We start from the raw sequence: 18,896 nt of genomic DNA, 5'->3' as shown, positions 1-18,896 counted from the left end.
TGTGGGGGCAAAAAATGCCATCTGCTCGTTGTGAGGGATGTGAATGAAGTCAGTGAACTCCTCGCTTTTCTGTCAAACTTTTCTTCAGTAAACAGACATTACTCATCCGTGTACTTTCGTCTCTAATGGGAGGGAGTTTTACTCTGAATTATGCATTTTCAACACTTCACTGACTCCTACAGGTTCTTCCAGTGTCTCACTTTAAGTTTGCTTTATGTTTCAACAAAGCTACACAACAAAGCAGCTCTGTACATAAACACACATGACATAGAAGTCTTTTAAAGCTGGTTTGTCACAGCTGTTTCTCTGTAGTTACACTAGCATATGCTAGGTGGCGGTGTGGCGTCTCTTCTGCAGCGCTGATCTTCCTCCTCTTTACATTTATGAAACTCAGACATGGCAAAGGAGCAAATCAAGCACATGTTTTGTGAGTTGGAGATGATGAATACTGGGAAACAGTAACTTTGACTGTCATCACAGCTATTTTTATTTAGCTTGAATATGATGAAGAACAATTAGTAAAAGGAGTATCAATCTCCTCAAAACCAACCAACATGTCATCTCCTCTCCTTTTTAATCTGGACATCGACCAAAGTGTTTGGTGGATGTCATTTAATCATTTTATTCCCAGTTATGGCCACTCATTCCTCTCTAATTCATCTGCCGACTGTCAAATCGTCCTGAACGGTCTTGAACATCTGTCTTTATTTCCCTTTTTCTAAACTTGACCTTTTCTAAAACGACTTGATCCTCTCTTAATGTGTCCTGTATGTTCAAAATGGACATTTCCTGGCATACCCGGTGATTCCCATCTGCAAAATGAAGATGTGGTTCTGAAGTGAGACTTCCCTGTGAAGCGGATCTCTTTGAAGGAAAAACGTCCTAACTTATACCTGTTTGTGCAAATAATTACTTTTGTGACTACTTCACCATTTATCTTAAGGATTGGCAGAAGAACTGGAACCCCAAACTCAGCTGGAGTAAAAAAAAAAAACAGGTATGGATAAATAAAAACAAATCTTGCCCCTCATGGCATAAGCTTAACAGGGTTGGCAGAGTTATGGCAACGCATCCCTTGAGAGCAAAAAATATCCATGACAAAGTTCAGCGTGAAAGCTATATAAAACTATATAAAACCATATAAAAACAAAAACACAAAGTTTCCCTCTCATGATGCAGAGAGGTCAGGGAACCACTAAGTCAGTGACTTTCAGTCTTTAGCAGAGAATATTTTGGCAAATGGTCAGATGTTTCTGTGGATGTTTCAGTCTGATCCAAAGAGGTTGACCAGAAGCCAGAAACTCTGAATTGGACCTCACATTTCCTTTCTGAATACATGTACTTCCACTGTATTAGACATGAGCATCAACTATGGTCCAAGTTGTGCTCCTCTTCATTGTCTAGTTCTTGTCTTGTCAAGCCTTTAAGGCCTTTGGCGAGCAGAGGCGTTGATGGGAAGTGTGTTTGGGCGTCAGGATTCTGGCTCTGCGAGTACAAACCCTTGGGTGACCCCAGGTTCCCGGCGCTCACGTCCCCGCTGCTCTTGCGCCTGATGCCAGCTCTCAGGTTCTTCCCCGTAGCGATGCTCAGCCCCACTCCCTCCTCCACCAGCCCGTCGAACACGGCCCCCACACTCTGCCGTATCCTCACGCAGAAATGTGGGCAGCTGAAGACGTACAGGATGGGGTTCAGGATGGGGTTCAAGAAGGCGATGGTTGCGGCTAGAGGAAGCCAGCGCTCCACCAGTTTGCGGTTCCCCTCGTTGTAGTGGGACGTCAGTTCTATCATGCAGAAGATGTGATAAGGAGCCCAGCACACCGTGAATGCTGCTATCACAGACGTCACCATTTTTCTGAAACTCTGGGACAGCTGGTTCTGATGGGACACACTAGGGGACACGGGAGACAAGGATGAGACTTTGGATTTAAAAGAGACAGCAAAATTTGAGGGCTTGGTCCAGAAATTATTCATTTTTGTGGCCTTGGGGGGATTTTTTGCTTCTGATTCTCCATCACTTCTCGACATAATCAGGGTTTCCGTTAGCTTGATAGTACTCAGTTTCCTCCTCTTCCTCCTGTTTCTCAGGCTGAGGTCTATTGTGATGTAGCTCCCGGCAATTACGGCCAGAGGGATCAGGAACGCCAGCAGAAACTTGGACACGGCCGTCACACCCTGTCTCACATTGCAGTCCCGTTCCATCGTCGCACTGGAGGATAGATATAAGGCAAAATTGTGATAGCACAACTTCCTTCCATCCATCCTCACAGTTACGGAGCGAAACAGGAAGTACGGCATGGTGTTCAGCGCTGCCCACAGCCAGCCCAACGCGCACACCTTCCACGCTCCCGCCACCGAGCGGTGGTTCTGGCTCCACACCGGCTTGGCCACCAGGAGCAGGCGATCCAGGGAAATGGCCGCCAGCAGGAAGGCCGACACAAACATGTTGAAGAAGTACATAGACGCCTGAGCTTTGCAGAGAGGGTTTCCCAACGTCCAGCTCTGGGAGTAGTAGAAGTAGGCGGTGAAGAGCGGGAGCGTCAGGGTGGCCAGGAAGTCCGACAGGGCCAGGTTGAGAACCCAGACAGACGCCACGGTGCGATGGCGCAGGCGGAATCCCACCACCCAGATGATCAGGGCGTTTTCCAGAATCCCAAAGCAGGAGACCAGGCCGTGGATGCAGACCACCATCAAATTGGCTGAGGTGCTTTTGTTCAGCGTGTCGTTCCTCATCTGCTGAAGCAGCGGGCAGTAGAGCGGCCCATCTGAGACGTTCAAATGAGAGGCCATGTTCATCCTCGGCACTCTGAAAGACGAAGAAAAGACAGAGATATGAGGTTTAATTTAAAGGAGCCGTCTGTAAGAAATGTCCAAAACTGGTACTGCAGTCACTTTCAAAATATTGTTGAGCGGCGTGTACCCTCCCCCTCCTCCCCCCGACCAGAGGTTGCCAGGTAGGTTGCAGAATGCAGCAGGAACGTAGGCTGCCATGGCTGCGATAATTAGAGCCGAGCTGGCAACCCGGATGCCGAAACAATACTGACTTGGTGATTGGAAGATATGTGGAGGGTGGAGCTTCAGAAACAATACTGACTTGGTGATTGAGAGATAGGTGGAGGGTGGAGCTTCAGAAACAATACTGACTTGGTGATTGGGAGATAGGTGGAGGGTGGAGCTTCAGAAACAATACTGACTTGGTGATTGGGAGATAGGTGGAGGGTGGAGCTTCAGAAACAATACTGACTTGGTGATTGGGAGATAGGTGGAGGGTGGAGCTTCAGAAACAATACTGACTTGGTGATTGGGAGATAGGTGGAGGGTGGAGCTTCAGAAACAATACTGACTTGGTGATTGGGAGATAGGTGGAGGGTGGAGCTTCAGGCCAAAACAAAAAATGACAACATAAACATCAGTTGAGGGCTGCAACTCCTCTTTTTAAACTGGAGTATCCTGGCCTGAGTGCTGTTGTCAGTGACATAAGTATTTGAAATGAACATGATTTTTAAATGTCTGTTGACATATCGGGGTCATTTTATGATTTGTTTTATTATTGCTCTTACATACAGCTCCTTTAAGAGTTAGTCCAATACTTTTTTATTTCCATTTTGTCACAGCAGGGGGGTGGGGCTTACACGCCTGGAGCCAATTAAATCTGCCTTTGAATGCACGTTTCATTCAAACCCCTTCAGTTGTTCATTTCATATTTGGTAGCGCTGCAGTTGGGAATTTAGTTTTTTCCCCGACATCAGTGTTCTCCAACTATTGGGACGTTATGTACTCTTTGAATTACAGCTTTGGTTGGATTGAGTTTTTTGCTGGATCCCACTCTGGTTTGGTTGCAACAGAAAGAAGACTTTTGAGGATTTTAATAAAACAACCCCAGAGCAATACATCCCCAGCCTCTGAGACCATGTTTACATGTATCTACAAAAACTGATATTTCCCCCTCTACGTTTTGAAAAATACCATAATTTACACAAACCTGCATAAATATGCTGTTACGGTGCTATGAGCAGCCAAACCTACAGGGGGCAGTGTAACGAGAAGATAAAGTCATGCTAGCCAATCAGAATCCTGGAAAAAAACATCAACAAATGACACGAGTAACTCCGTTACTTCCAAGATGAACGAGAGTCTTTGGTTTGGAGTGACAGAGAAGTGGAGTTACTTTTAAGTGTGACGTTAGAATATAAAACAAGTAAAATACAAGAAAATATTGACGGTGACCAAACTAATTGTAAACACGGGTCGCACTCATGACGCTGGTGACGTTTCTGTCGCATAATGTGATGTTCTGAAGTTTAAATTTTTTCCTCTGTTTACAAGCAAACGTGAAAACTGAGTTTTTGCAAAGTGTTTTCAGAAATAATCGTTTGTGGTGACTTTGAGCTTCGTTTTCGTGTAAACGAACGGCCAAAACGCATGAAAACACCACCGTTTTTGCTACGTGGAAACGGCGCCTGAGTGGCTGTTTCCTGCAGCAGTGTTTAGTTTTGTTTTAAAATTACAGCTGCAGTCAACAGTGATGTTGGGAAAGATAGATGAAGTCTCAAGAGACAGCCGACGTATTATCACTGACTTTCTGTGGCTCAGTGAAACGATAACGTCTTCCATGACCATCTTGGTTGACGAATACAAACCTCCACTGCTGTTAGTGAAACTGTAAAGACAACACTTTTCGTTACAATAAAGCCAACTGGTGTGGGGAGCATTTGGGAGAGGACATTTTTCTCTGCCACAACAGGAGGTACAGTACAAGACAGCAAATACATCTTTGGTTTAGCTGGTGGCAGCAAATTGAGAAAAAGGCCAACAGTGAACTGAACACGTTTATATTAGGTACTTTTCATTTTCCTCTATGTATCACCTTGTATTGACTTCTTCCAGTATTCATGGCTCAAAATCAACGGTGGAATTTGTGAAGTATGTGCATTGGTGTTAGCGGTGTTATCTGGGTGTGTTGCTGTGTTATTTGGCCCTGTTTACTATAAATCAGGCTCCAAAATGATACGTCCAGCATTAGGGGTTTACAGTGCCAAGCAAAGCTGCATGTGCGAAACTGAGTCAGAGATGAGCAGGCTTGAAATTTCTGCTCAGATCTGTGATGTCCCAGATCTAAACGGATCAATGAATGACAGGTTTTCACAAAGGGGTAAAACAGCTAAAAAATATCCACCAATGAAATACTGGTAAATATTGCTGAGGTGCAAAGCATCTCTGGAGATCGACTGCAGGAAGAGGGACAACTGCTGCAAAACGAGAGATGAGTCAGAAACAAGTTTTTACAGTGAAGTCCCAGAATCTGACGGGTTACAGAATTTGGTGAAACACCAGTGTGGACTCAAGTAGGGCTGGGGATCCAAATGTCAAGAATCGATTCGATTCCAATTTTTAAGATTCAGAATCAATTATCAAGATTTGATTAGATCCGATTCGATTCCGATATTGTTTTGCATTAGTGTTATTAAAACAGTTTTTTGAGCTGTTGCATGAATTATATGACTGTGTAGTTAAATGCTGATATTATTGCTTTCAGAAACATCGTGTGGGGCAGAATTACCAAACAGATCCAGGGCAGAGATAGGGCCGTATGAAATTGGTTTTATTTTTTCCCACATTCCGATAAAAATGTTTCCATTTTTGGTGTATTTCGGTTTTTAAATTTTGAGAATTTGGTTTTTAGCATTTTATGCAAATGTAACCCCAAGACAGTATATAAAGTAATGACATATAGAAAATGTATGCAATTACAACTGAAAACTTTAATATTTTCATACCTTTACACATATTTAAAGGCAAAAACATAGCACAAAACATTCCTTTTTTGGCATAAACAACAAAATACCAAAAGTTGTAATGTAATGATGAAAAATTTGGATTTTTTCAACACAGGCCTAGACTCAAGTTCAAGAGCACCCACCACCCCCAGCCATCTTTAGTTGGGGTTTAAAAAAAACAGCAGCCTAAATTGCTCAAGGCAAGCGTTTGCTTTGCGTTTGGCCTGAAGACACAACGTCGTCTTGGAGGTTAGACGAGCCTGTGTTTACGGCTTTCCTCCCCAAATGCCAAAAATAGATGAAACACGAGTGACTTGTCAAAGCTTGTTACCGTAGTCGGGTCACATACCAGCTCTTGTGCAATGACACACACGGGGAATGCCTGGCATCTCGGAGACAGTACCACGTTGTAGTGAAAGCCAAAATGCTTGACTGTGTAAACCTGTCAAACCTGGTGATCCAAGTCGTTAAAAAGCCTGAAAACTGTCACACCAGAAACACATATGCAAATGTTATGTGCCTGTTCAGCTTTAAAAATATTTGCCTTGTGGATCAGACAATAAAGGTCTGTGCTTATAAAGGAGAAATGCAAAAAGAAGTTCGATGCCCTCTTATTTATAGAATGATTCAAAACATTATATATATATATATATATATATATATATATATATATATATATATATATATATATATATATATATGAAAATAACCTTGCTTTTAATAAAGCATTCAAAGAACAACCCCTGGTAAAGTAGAAGAGGCAGAAACGTAGTGAAATCTCTTCTCAGGAGGAAACAGATCAGGTTAATCACCTGAAGATTCTCTGGCTTATTTGTCTGAAGGTATGTTTTGATTCAAAATATCAGATAAAGTTCCTGATGATATTCATCCAGGTCTGTATCTAATAGAAAGTAACGTGCTTTTATTTATATAATGGCCCTGCCTTGCGTCTTGCTGAAAGATGCTAGGCATTCCTTAATAAAGACATTATTAGGTTTGCAGACTCAAACAGACATAAATTTCCATTATTATAACAGGATTTTGGCTTTTTTCCCTCCTAAAACATCCAGTAAACTGGTATACTAGTCAAATCTCAGAGGTTTCAGTCATGTGACTCTTCACACAAACCAACTGCAAACTTGAACCGCTGACACGCTGAAGACTGATAACATGGTCGAATTAACGACCGACAAGGATGCACATAGTTGCAGGACCTGTTGCATTCTTGTTCTGAGACAATGCTCTTTCAGAACTCGGCTAATCCAACACAGCATTTATTATTTATTTCCTGGTAGAAGCATCTGACTTCCTCTTACTTAGAAAATGCTTCCCCCCGCTCAGTTATGGGAGACGGAGGCCACTCTGATGTAACATTATGAAGCAAATCTTTGCAAGTGCGTCATCATATCAAAAGTATTTGGCTGTGCTTTACTGTCATTACCCATCTATGGGATGAGAGCTGCATCCTGGCCATCCGGATGTTTGGTAGACACAACATGGATGACAGATCTAGGCTGACGAACCCGGACTCGAGACTGTGGACTAATCTGAATCCATTGATACGTGACTATGTGATATAAGAGAGAATGAGTAATTCTCATCCAACTGCTTGGACTTGAACAGACTCAGTCAGATCCATATTTGGTAACGATTACAGATCAGTCAAACCTCCAAACCTGAGACTAGTTGCAGCACGATTTGACATCGATGTGTTGGTTATTGATCACCTGGATCTGAGTCCTCTGAGTCTTAGATTCAGTGATTCAAAGTATAACAGACGTATGATGTGTTTTTCAACACTGTGCAGAGGCTTTGTTACGTTCTCTTTTTCTGATATATCATAAATGTAAATCCTTGTTTGTAGTTAGAGACACCGGAGTCTGATTCATTGGCAGCGTTTCTCATTTGGTTGCAGGACTCAAGGGTTTGAAGGACTTGTCAGGTCCGAGTCGGAGGAGTGACAACAGGCCCAAACCCGTTAAAGGAGACTTGACATTATGATGGCAGCTGAAGCTGACTAAACACAGCGTCTTGCACAGAGCTGCGGTCACATCCTCTCACACGGCACAGGATGATGCGAGTGCAGGTCTGCACATGACACAGACGTCTGAGACAGACTTGATGAGACTGTGGATTTAATTGACTTGCGGTGGCTGATTAGTGTTTTCCTTTAAGGTGAAAAGACGCCACGTTAATATTGATGATGATAATGAGACGAGAAGTGCAGAATAAGTAAGGCTTTGGAAACCGCTGATCATTTACTTGAAAACATCAGAGGAGTAATCCTGCTATGTGCAGACTACAGGGCCTGGAAACAGGTGTTGCTTCATGGGGCGTGGCAGTCATGTCGGTAGCTATGGATGTGTTTAGAAAAATCCATCCATCCATTTTATTAACCCGTTCTATCCTGTGCATGGTCAGGGGGGTCAGCTGGAGCCTCTCCCAGCTCAGTAGAGGGGAGAGGCCGGGTATCACCCGCCAGTCTATTTAGAAAGAAATGCAGATAAGAGGAATAGGAAGCAAAAAAACTAAAGAAACATAATGAAAACAAAAGAAGAACAAATTGGTTTACTGACAAGTTTTTGGCTGAAGTTTTCCGCTGAAGCAAGACAGCCTCGATCAGGAGAAGATGGAGCAGTTGTTTGTTTTATCCATTGAGATCCAGTGACTGCGCCGCTGATCCCTCCTGCGGCCTCCGCTAAGACGCTCACTGTTTCCTAACTTGTTTGCGGTGAGAGTGCAGACGCATCAGAGCAGTTAGTGGAGTTAGCAGGACTAACCCCTCAAACACGACCTCTCAAACAAAAGGACGTGGTGCCGGTGTTTTCCAGTTTTCATTAGCAAAAATCCTGGCCAAGCACAAGTGCAGATAGCTACACATCAGTTATGGTCATTATAAGCGATGCAATCTCACACCGTGTGAGAGGACCTGCAAGCGTTGCTGGTTTCAGTGGAGGAAGACAATTCGGGGGACTTTTTTTAGATCTCTGACGTTCATCTGTTCAGCCGATGGTTCACGAGTCCTAACGGCATGGGGACACGTCAACGTCGTACCAGTAAGACGGGAGAGCTTCTGTGTCCCAGAGACACAAACGTAGACCAAAACCACAACAAAAACTTCGTAAAGGTGCAGGCTGGACCCAGGAGGCTGAAGGGGAATTGAGATTGAAATGTTTGGTCACAATTATCACTTAGGACAGGGGTCGGCAACCCAAAAGGTTGAAAGAGCCATATTGGACCAAAAACACAAAAAACAAATATGTCTGGAGCCGCAAAAAATGAAAAGTCTTGTATCAGCCTTAGAATGAAGACAAATGGCGAAAGGTGAAATGTTGAGAAAAAAGTCGAAATGTTGAGAAAAAAGTCAAAATGTCGAGGAAATAGTCAAAATTTTGAGAAAAAAGTTGAAATGTTGAGAAAAAAGTCGAAATGTTGAGAAAAATGTCAAAATGTCGAGAGAAAAGTCAAAATTTAGAGAAAAAAGTCGAAATGTCGAGAAAAAAGTTGAAATGTTGAAAAGTCGAAATGTTGAGAAAAAAGTCGAAATGTTGAGAAAAAAGTCAAAATTTGGAGAAAAAAGTCGAAATGTCGAGAAAAAAGTTGAAATGTTGAAAAGTCGAAATGTTGAGAAAAAAGTCAAAATGTTGAGAAAAAAGTCGAAATGTTGAAAAGTCGAAATCTCGAGAAAAAAATCGAAATCTCGAGAAAAAAGTCAAAATGTCGAGATTAAAAAGGAAAGGAAAAGGAAGAAAAAAAGGAAAAAAAGAATAAAAAAAGAAAAAAAGTGGAAAAAAGGAAAAAAAAGGTCAAACATTTTTGAAAAATCTCCAGGGAGCCACTAGGGCGGCGCTAAAGAGCCGCATGCGGCTCTAGAGCCGTGGGTTGCCGACCCCTGACTTAGGAGAAGTCGCCTTAAACCCCCAATGTCAGTCCCAGAGGTTCAGGCAGGACCCACAACCTGGACCCGGATCCACCGGCCGCGTCACCACCGGACCAGATTCCCAGCAGGATATCAGGAGATTCTTGTCAAGGACTTCAGCAAAAATCCAGGCCAAGTTAAAGGATTTAAAGACAGGTCTACCAAACGCTGCACCAAATTTAAGCAAATTCTTCTGACAAAGTTCAAAGCTTGAAAATTGTGTTAATCTGAACGGACATGACACAGGACATGTTTCTCAACATAGAAAACAAGAGTTTGTTTATAAAATGTTATTAGCGTTATTAGTTTGAATTCAGATTTAAAGACAAACATGTTTCCCTTCTGTTAACATTAAAGTATATTGATTTATTTTACTAAAAAGGTCCAGGCTTTCATTAATACAATTACTGAATGTGTGTTTTTGCTCACTCAGTAATTTTGGTATTGTATTGTGTTTATTTATTTTTATTCAGTCTTGTAAATTTTTCTGATGCCTGAAATGTTTGTTTATCACTACATGTAGATCCTGCAATCAAATAAAGTTGAGATGCTGTGTGAGATGTAAATAAGAGAGCCTCCCTCTTTGGACAATTTAAACACCCCATATCGAGATACCACCTAAGATTGTATGTGGCACATGGCGGTTCCACTGAGGTCTTGCAGAACCACACTTAATTACTGGGTTTATTTGATGTATTCATTCTTTTCAAATTCGCATTTCCAGAGGAGATTCTAGGGTCTGTTGGGGCCCTAGGCAAAAATTTCTAGGGGGCCCCTCAAACCAGCGTTCATCACCGTTATGTTATAATAAACTGACACCAACGAAAACTTTATGAAATTTATATTTATTTACACACTGCTAATTTACACACACGACACTGTGTGTAGTTTTTTTTTTTTTTTTTTTTTTTTGACACCGCGTACAGGTGGATGGCCGTGATCATGGGAATGACAACATGGGGCCCCTTAAGGGAGGTTTCTTACTGGCTACTGAGATGTCATTGATAATTGCCTTATGTTTGTTTAAGGAGGAGGGTGTGGTCATTGCGGTTACCACATTTTGAGATCTGTACAGTAAAAACAGCCTTCAATACTTTTTTAGTCCTCAAAATCCCTGATAGGAAACACTTTTGTAATAAAAGTAATTATTTAAAAAAAAAAAAAAAAAAAAAAATATTTTTTTTTTTTTTTGGGCCTCATGGGCCCCCCAACAACTCGGGGCCCCAAGCAGTTGCCTGCCTTGCCTGTTCACAAGCGGCGCCCCTGCGCATTTCTGCAAGATCCAAGCAGAATCAATCAAAGAATGTAGGTTTCACATGATGGTCACGAGGTAGGAACTGCTTCCAGTTCAGGGTTCTACAGCTTGAGACGGCAAAAATGTTCTAAATGTGACACAAAGTTAGTTTGAGTTTTGCTATGGGATTTGATTTAGGTGGTAAAACACCAAAATTACAAATACATTTTGAGTTGGGCTCCAGGATATGAAGTTCTTTTTTTTTGTTTTACTCTTGTTAAAGATAAAGATATACTTTATTGGTCTCCCATTGGGGATATTCCAGTATCACAGCAGCATACAACTGAATAGAAATACTGGGTTGAAAAAATAAAATATATGAATAAGTACATATACACACATATACCTTTAAGCTGCAAGCTCGGTTAGCCTGTCATTCTTACGCCATCGCAGTCTGTGACTACACTTAACTTCAAACTCATCACGGATTAGTGTTGGAAGCCTGTAGCAGCTCGTCACTCGTGCCAGTTTTCCCCTTTCCTTCTTGGTGTTGGGATACTGGGTTTTGTTTTGAGGTGCAGTTTTCCCAGCAGTGACCTTTTTTTTTTTAAGATTTATTATAAATAAAGGGCTCTGGTGGCCCTTTATTCAAGTTGCAGACAGGAAGTGGGTAGAGAGAGTGAATGGGGATGACATGCAGGTCGGGATTCAAACCTGCGACCAATGCAGGAGGACTGTAGCCTCACTATATGAGCTGCTTGCTTAACCCACTGCACCACCGAGCGGCTCAAGCATTGGCCTTTCTGTGTGGAGATGCTTGTGTGGGTTTTCTACAAATACACCAGCTTCCTCCTAAAGACCTGTACATGGGGTTAGTGAGTGTTTCTAAACGTCTGTCTGCGGACTGCCTACCTGCCCAGGTCGTACCCACAAGGGGATAAGCACGTATAGCTGATGGATGGATGGTTCAAACTATATGGGTGGGGCGGCCCACAGCGTACACCTGAGGGCTTTCTGCTTTAGAGACGATCTACTCCCCTTTACTATAGAAGTAAAGATTATTTTTTGCTCTGTTTGTTTAGATTTTTGAGAAAAGATCCAGCCACCATATTAAAAAAATTAACTTGAAATGTCAAAAATGCCTCACCAGCAGCACCTGATTTGGTTTCTATACGTAAACAAATTATGTCTGAACTTTTTGCAACAAAGTCGTACATTAAACAGGTTTCACCTGCCCCACATTTACGCTGAGGCCTTGATTCTCTTCTCCGGGAGGTTGCACAAACGTTGCACGATTCAGGACACCCAAAAGTCCCACATGCCGAGCAGGTAAAGCCAGGAGGCTCTAACGATCTTCAAAAACCAAGACAACAAGTCCAGTTACCTTTTTACCCAAGTGTTATAAACACTATTATATAAAATGCCATCTAAAATCTTTAAAAGCATTGATTCGGGCAATAAACACAGATAATCTAAAACCGGGTTCATTATGGAGATAATCTGTCAAAAGGATTGATCTCAGTAATCTGATTAACACTCACCTGGCACTTCGTAGTCAGCTCCAAGCCAAAGCCTTCTCGTGTCTTCAACCGTCACATACTCATCCCTCCAGTTCTTTCACTCTGCAACCATCCTGGGTAAGTGTGTGTACACCCACGCTCGTGTAGCCTTACAAACACACACACACACACGCTCCTCCCTTTGCTCCTCCCAAAACGCTCGTTTCTTTACTAAATGAGAGTGAACCAGCATGGAAACGAGGATGCAAGTGTCATTGAAGTTTAACCCCAGACTGCTACAAGTAGAGGCCGATGCAGCTGCAAGAAACCCAGGTAGGAACCCAGACGAAAGCGTGATATCTGGAGATTTATCTCTGTGTGTCCAACATGATGCAGGACAGAGCTCAGCGTGCGAGAACTTGTTCTCCTGACACTAAAAACTGTGGTGTTTCTTCTATGGTGCAGCTGAGCTCCATGTAGAGGAAGATATTGAATTCTGCTTAAAATATCCCTTTGTTGTTTTTTTTTTTGTTTTTTTTAAATGAAAGCAGGTCAAAAGATAAACCAAGCCTTGAAACCAGGCAGCTAACAAGATGAAGTTAATAGTAAATCAATGCAGTTAGTTATTTCCAGAACTGCGTCTTTCTTCCTTCAGAGCTGAGTCATAAACATGGACATGATTGGATCTGATCTACTTCATCTGCCAGTTTGGAGCAAGAGGTTTTTTCTTTTCAGTTCAGATTTAGATCTTCATCAGAAGTCGTGTTTACTAACAGAATCCACTTGGCTCCAGCATTCAGGCTCAGCACTTCTCACACCTGAGTGAGTTTGTGATGTTTCAGTGATCCGGCTGATGTTGGTTTGACTGCTGATGCTGAGTGTCTCAGAAACATTCAGCTGTAGCCCCTAGGAGACCAAACAAAGGCAACAAACCTCAAAATAAGAAATAAAGATGACACGGTCGGTGCAGATACAGCCGGTAAGAAAGTGCTCTGACAAGGTAAGAGAGCGGGCAGCATCCCGTGGGCCATGGTCATCGTTCTAAACAGCTGATCTTTCCTACCAGATGCTAACAGACATTCTTTTTAACTTAATTGTTGTCAGAGAGGCTTCAATATTTCAGCAGAAGTTTCCACGTTTCAGCAAACGTTCTCATCAGTTTTTAAAACAGTCATATCCTGTTGTTCAGTCATGTGGGCATCAGACTCTGGATCAGTTTAGTTAGTTACCTTCCAGGCACAAGACGATGGACGGACACTTTACTGAGGAACAGAGCCGGCCCAAGGCATAAGCGACCTAAGCGGCTGCTTAGGGCCCCGTGACCACTAGGGGGCCCCCAAGAGTTAATATAAAATATATAATATATATATATATATATATATATATATATATATATATATATATATATATATATATATATATATATATATATATATATATATATATATGTTTTTATGTGTGAGTGATGCATACATTATCAAAAGGTATTGTTTGTATGTTATTGTACAAAAACAAAATAATTAATATTATTATTTCTACCATTTCAGATTAAAAACCATAGATGGGTAAAAACATGCCAGGCTGACAATAGGATGATTTATTTAATGATCTATTTGATTATTTTGTTTCTTTTAGTAGGCCTACACTGTAGATGACAATCAGTATCACACTTAGTACAATATCACTTTAAATATTAAAGGAGCTCCTTTTAAGAAATGAGACTCTCTAGCGCCACCCTTCACCACGACGGCCGTCGGGGGTACTGCAGCCAACAGCGAAGCCGGCACGGGAGAACGGGGAGAACGCACATGCAGCGTCATGTGACGTCACATCCGCAGCCCAGCGCGGGAAATTCGGGACCGAATTGCAGCAGGAGAGATACACTAGAGGGCTCATTCGTTTTGGTTTGGAACGCTTCATCTGACATTATTACTAGAAAACTTACATACACAAATTTTTTTCATAAATCCTGCCTCAATCCTGCCTCAAGCTCCTTTAAGTGTAAATCAACCCCAGGCCGCTCTTGTAGCTGAATTTGCTCCCATTTCAGATTAAAAACCATAGATGGTAAAAACATGCCAGGCTGACAGTAGGCTGATGGAAACAACACTGCTGGAACTGTGCAGCTCTCTGACCTTTTATCTGCTGCTTCTCTGTGTGGCCAGTAGGGGCAGTTACTGACTTTGCAAAATATTAATTAAAAGATTTTTCTGCAAGTTTGTTAATCTGTTGTCTGTGGATTACAATCTAACTACAACAAAAAGTTCTTACATCTAGTTTTACAAGTGTATTTTGTAATGACAGGGAAGAACATGAAATAAGTTTATAGTGGGTGTGAATGATCAATAATCAGTATTATTGGCAGTAATAGAGGGCTCCAAAATCAGATTTGTTTAGGGCCCCATGGAGGCTTGGGCCGGCCCTGCTGAGGATCAACTATCTCTGCAGATGAGTGACGATGCAATCATCTGCTATAAAGCTGTGGAAATGCTCGAGGAAACATGTAGATGTAACGCGTAAGACGCTCCTGTGTGAGTCATCACATGAAGCCCGTCCCCGCCTCGGTGCAATAAAACCAGTACGTTCTGTGAATGGGAGGGATTTCCCAAGAGAGAATTCCCATGAAGTGAGGGGATATTTCTGGCTATGAATGAGGAGTATAAGGAAGAAAAAAAAAAAAAAAAAAGCTGCCAACTCTGGGACCGTGGACCGTGGGAGGGGTTCAGTCAGGAAAAGCTGCTGACTCTCACAGGGGGTTTCACTGATGATCATCCAAGGACGGGGTTCTTCAGCCTCCGCAGATCCCCAGATGGGTTGGCCAGAGAGTTGGGCATATTTTCAATTTGATTTTCAGTATCAGTCAGGAGTTCCTGACCGGCTCCTGATCCCAACTCCTCACAGCTCTGCAGGAAGCTTGGATGCAGAATTAGGAATGAAGAGATATGTGACAGGAAGAATGGTGCCTTTTAAAACGGCAGCAGTAGGTGTGGTTACATTGTTTCTGTATTTCTTTTCAAACTACGATTTTAGAGTATTTTTTTCTGTCCCGCTTCATAGATTTTTGCTGTTGAGGCACTTTTCCTGGCACTATCTAACGATTATTATGATGGGTCGCCACGAGGACAGGAGGACATGGGAGCAGCTAAATGAGGTTTTAACTTGAATGATAAAAGCTGAGTAATAAAAAGAGGAAAGTTCAATCATCTAGAGAGGAAAAAAATATGTATCCTGTTTCCTGATCGTCATGATATGTGTGAGATTGTTGGAAACAGTGGGGTCCGTGGCTGCACAAGCACATCCCTGACTCCAGAACCTCTCCACATGGATTTTGGGTGATACAGGCCTCCAAAAGACTTTAAACCTCGGACGGGGGGCTCTGGTGACCAGTTACAGAGATTTAGCATACATGCATCCCAGATGTTGAGCTGCTGGTTTTTCATCCATGCTACTGTATCTGCCTGTTACCTCCTGATGCTGCATATGACTGCACCCAACAGTTTTTGAAATCGTATTTATGTTAAATTAGAATTTCTTATGTCACGTGTTATTTTCCTATGTAAATTACGCTGCAACAACATGATTCAATTCAATATCCCATTCAAATGAGTGTGAATGTCAGGCGTCTGTTTTTAAAGCTACTCAGAAGTCCTGCAGCTGTCCGGGTGAAGCGTTACATAAATGGGTTTTGTGTCTGGAAGCAACGGTAGATGTTAAAGTCTTTTTGGGCTTTTTGGTTTTTATTTTTGATAAGATAAGATAGATAAGATAAGATAAGATATCCTTTGTTTTCTCCCTCAGTGGGGAAACTTATTGGTTGTCAGCAGTACACACATATAGGGGAGGGGTAAAAAGACTGAAAAGTCAGAAATAAAAAATATATAAAAAATACAAAAGATACGTATAAAATATAAAATGTGAACACAGGATATGAACAGTATATACAGTTTATAAAGTTTAACAGTGCAGAAAAGCAGGTGGAGTGCTGTGAGGTAGATATTGCACATCTTAAGTTATTGCACATATTATTGTCATATTATTGTCTGTTGGCTACTGAGAGCAGGCGTGGTTATATAGTCTGATGGCAGCGGGGAGGAAGGACCTGCGATGCCTCTCGGTCGTGCATCGTGGGTGACGAAGCCGGTCACTGATAAATACCACAAATAAACATCTTTTACTGACTCGAGTGAACTTTGAAAGTCAACCAACAGCTTTGAGAGCGAAACCTGGAAAAGTGCTGGACATTTGCCATGACAACTTAAATTCAAGAAACAGAATAAAGAATAAGTCAGTTTAAAAAATCACTTTAGTTTTCATGTATCTTTTATAAATATAATGCTGAGACAGAAAGAAAGACATGATTCATTAGCTCGTATCAACACCTGGGACAGTCGTTATGACTTTATCTCTTGTGTGCTACTTATTGACATTGTATAAGTTTATTGAGGTTTGTGCACAGCATAGCAGTGACGTTATGGTGTGACTGGACTGCTACAACACTGTTGGTACCAGGCGCCAAATACGTCCTTCCAGTGTCTGGGTTGATGTTGAAGAAAACGCGACCAAACGCCTCCACTGAGGTCTCATCTTCTCAGAAAGGATGTCTGTCCAGAAGTCTAACTTAATAAACATAACCCCCCCTAAACAAGTGCTGCTGGCTTAGTCTTCTCATTGTTGTACTGTAGTGAACTTAGAAAGGAAGGGGAGACTGAAGTTTGTAGGTTTTGTTTGCTTTTTACCACTTCCCTTAGAATCGCCTGATCTTGGTGTGAATTTGAAGGCTGGGCATAAGTTTTTACTTAACAAAAAACAAACCATAAAGCATAATTTAAAAAGGATCTTGCATGGGATGTCATGAATTGCTGCCCGTCTGAGGTTGTAGTTTCCTCATTTTAAGATCAGCCGGTAGTCTAAAGTGTACCCCCCCCACCACCACCACCACCAACTCGAGGGCTTATAAACGCCAACTTCACTCATTTCCTCTGCATTATGACCACACGTCTCCACTTTTGTCACATCTTTTAAAAGTTCCCACGATCTCGTGGACCGTTCAAATGCAATCCCTCAAACCAAAGCTGTTATGCCATGTTCTCTGCAGAGAGAAGAGGTTTCTTCTGAACAACCCCCCCCCCCCGCAAACAAATCCTACTTGTCCAGTTTTCTTCCGGTGGTTTTGTCATGAACCTGAACATGCAGCCTGCTGGGTGAGGCCTGTGACCCTCACAGGGATTTCTGTTTTCACTTCTCTGAACACTGAAAACTTTAAACTTGTGGTGAACTTTTGAGGGAATGCCATTCCTGATAAGACTGGCAGCCACCCTAGAAGTGAAGAGGGTTACTCACAGGAGAATCAATCATCCTTGAAGGAAATGTCGTTAGTCCTAATCTGTGTTTTTTTGTATTTCATTATTGCACCAGGGTGAAATATTATCTACGGTGGTCACACCCGGTTTTTAGCAATAAAAACGTGTTATGTGGAACTTTATTACAGCTGACAGTAGGTGTGTGGCCCGGCCCCCGGCCCCCACCCTCCACCGTGGACAGTGTGCTGTATAAAAAAAGGAGTGGAGCCGTAACGGAGCAGCCCAGGATGCGTGAAGATTGTTGTCCCCTCAGCTGGAAATCAACCAGGTATGACTAAAGTTTATTCATTTCAATTCTTATTTAACTCCCATACTTCTACTCTTAATGGAAAACATTAATAAAAGCTTTGTTTGACGAGTGTACAGCACACTTTCTAATTAATTTATGTTTGGAAACTTTGTTGAAAGTGCAGAGAGACAGAAAACGAGATAGAGAGAACAAGAACAAGATAAAGCACAAAAGGGTCATGCACTAGAAGATAAACTCGGACCCGCCACGGCGATATTTACTCATGGACTTTTGCTTGTGGAATTTTATCTCTCTCACTTTTTTTTCCAACATATTTTAGCTTTAACAAATATTTTACCTGAAAAAGACCCATGAAAAAGAACAAGAAAAGAAATCCTGATCTTTGGAACCAGTTCCCACTGTCCACAGTAGGTTTCAATCAGTCATTGGTAGTAGCTGAACTTTACTTTTTAAATGTATCTTTACCTTTAGTCACCAGGTGACAACGAGCCCATACAGGCGCTGAGTAGATGCAGAGAACAAATCAATGAGTGGATGAGCCATAATTTTCATCCGTTGAGCTATCACTATCACGTAGCTATCACAGCTACAATCCACTGATAAGGCCTGAAATCTGGGTGCAGTCATGGACTCCCTGCAACTATCTTCAGTCCAATTGATTACAGCAACAGTCACACATCTAAATCAAGCTATTGGCAACAATCTAGCTAAGGATTAAGCTGGAGTTTCAGAGAAATCCAAGTTTACATGCGGAGAAGACAATCGATTATTGAGTGAGGTGCGTTCGACTCAGCGATGCTTGGTGGCGCCACACGCACTTTTGTGTTGGCGTTCTTCAGGTTAGTTCTGTTGTTCTGTCT

At 42.1% G+C, this 18,896-nt stretch overlaps 2 protein-coding genes across 4 annotated transcripts in view; one reads left to right on the top strand and one right to left on the bottom strand.

The window, feature by feature from the left end:
• vwa11 (von Willebrand factor A domain containing 11) overlaps positions 1 to 18,896 on the top strand; it is a 41,364-nt gene that overhangs the window by 8,511 nt on the left and 13,957 nt on the right. Inside the window, exons 1-2 of one of the 3 annotated variants that reach the window (XM_061724831.1) lie at positions 12,724 to 12,759; positions 17,915 to 18,054. In XM_061724831.1, coding sequence (XP_061580815.1) covers positions 12,739 to 12,759; positions 17,915 to 18,054 — 161 coding nt within the window. In that variant the 5' untranslated portion in view covers positions 12,724 to 12,738. Of the gene's footprint in view, positions 1 to 12,723; positions 12,760 to 13,363; positions 13,427 to 17,914; positions 18,055 to 18,896 lie in introns of those variants that run through there. The other 2 variants (XM_061724822.1, XM_061724840.1) reach the window with 2 other exon arrangements.
• LOC133453604 (prostaglandin D2 receptor 2) lies at positions 1,358 to 2,800 on the bottom strand. Its single transcript, XM_061733108.1, has one exon. It carries the CDS (start codon positions 2,791 to 2,793, stop codon positions 1,366 to 1,368), a length of 1,428 nt encoding a protein of 475 aa, XP_061589092.1. The 5' UTR covers positions 2,794 to 2,800; the 3' UTR covers positions 1,358 to 1,365.

The sequence above is a fragment of the Cololabis saira genome, chromosome 1 (genome assembly GCF_033807715.1).
Source record: "Cololabis saira isolate AMF1-May2022 chromosome 1, fColSai1.1, whole genome shotgun sequence".
NCBI lineage: Eukaryota > Metazoa > Chordata > Actinopteri > Beloniformes > Belonidae > Cololabis > Cololabis saira.
This window is presented reverse-complemented; position numbering and strand designations above follow the sequence as displayed.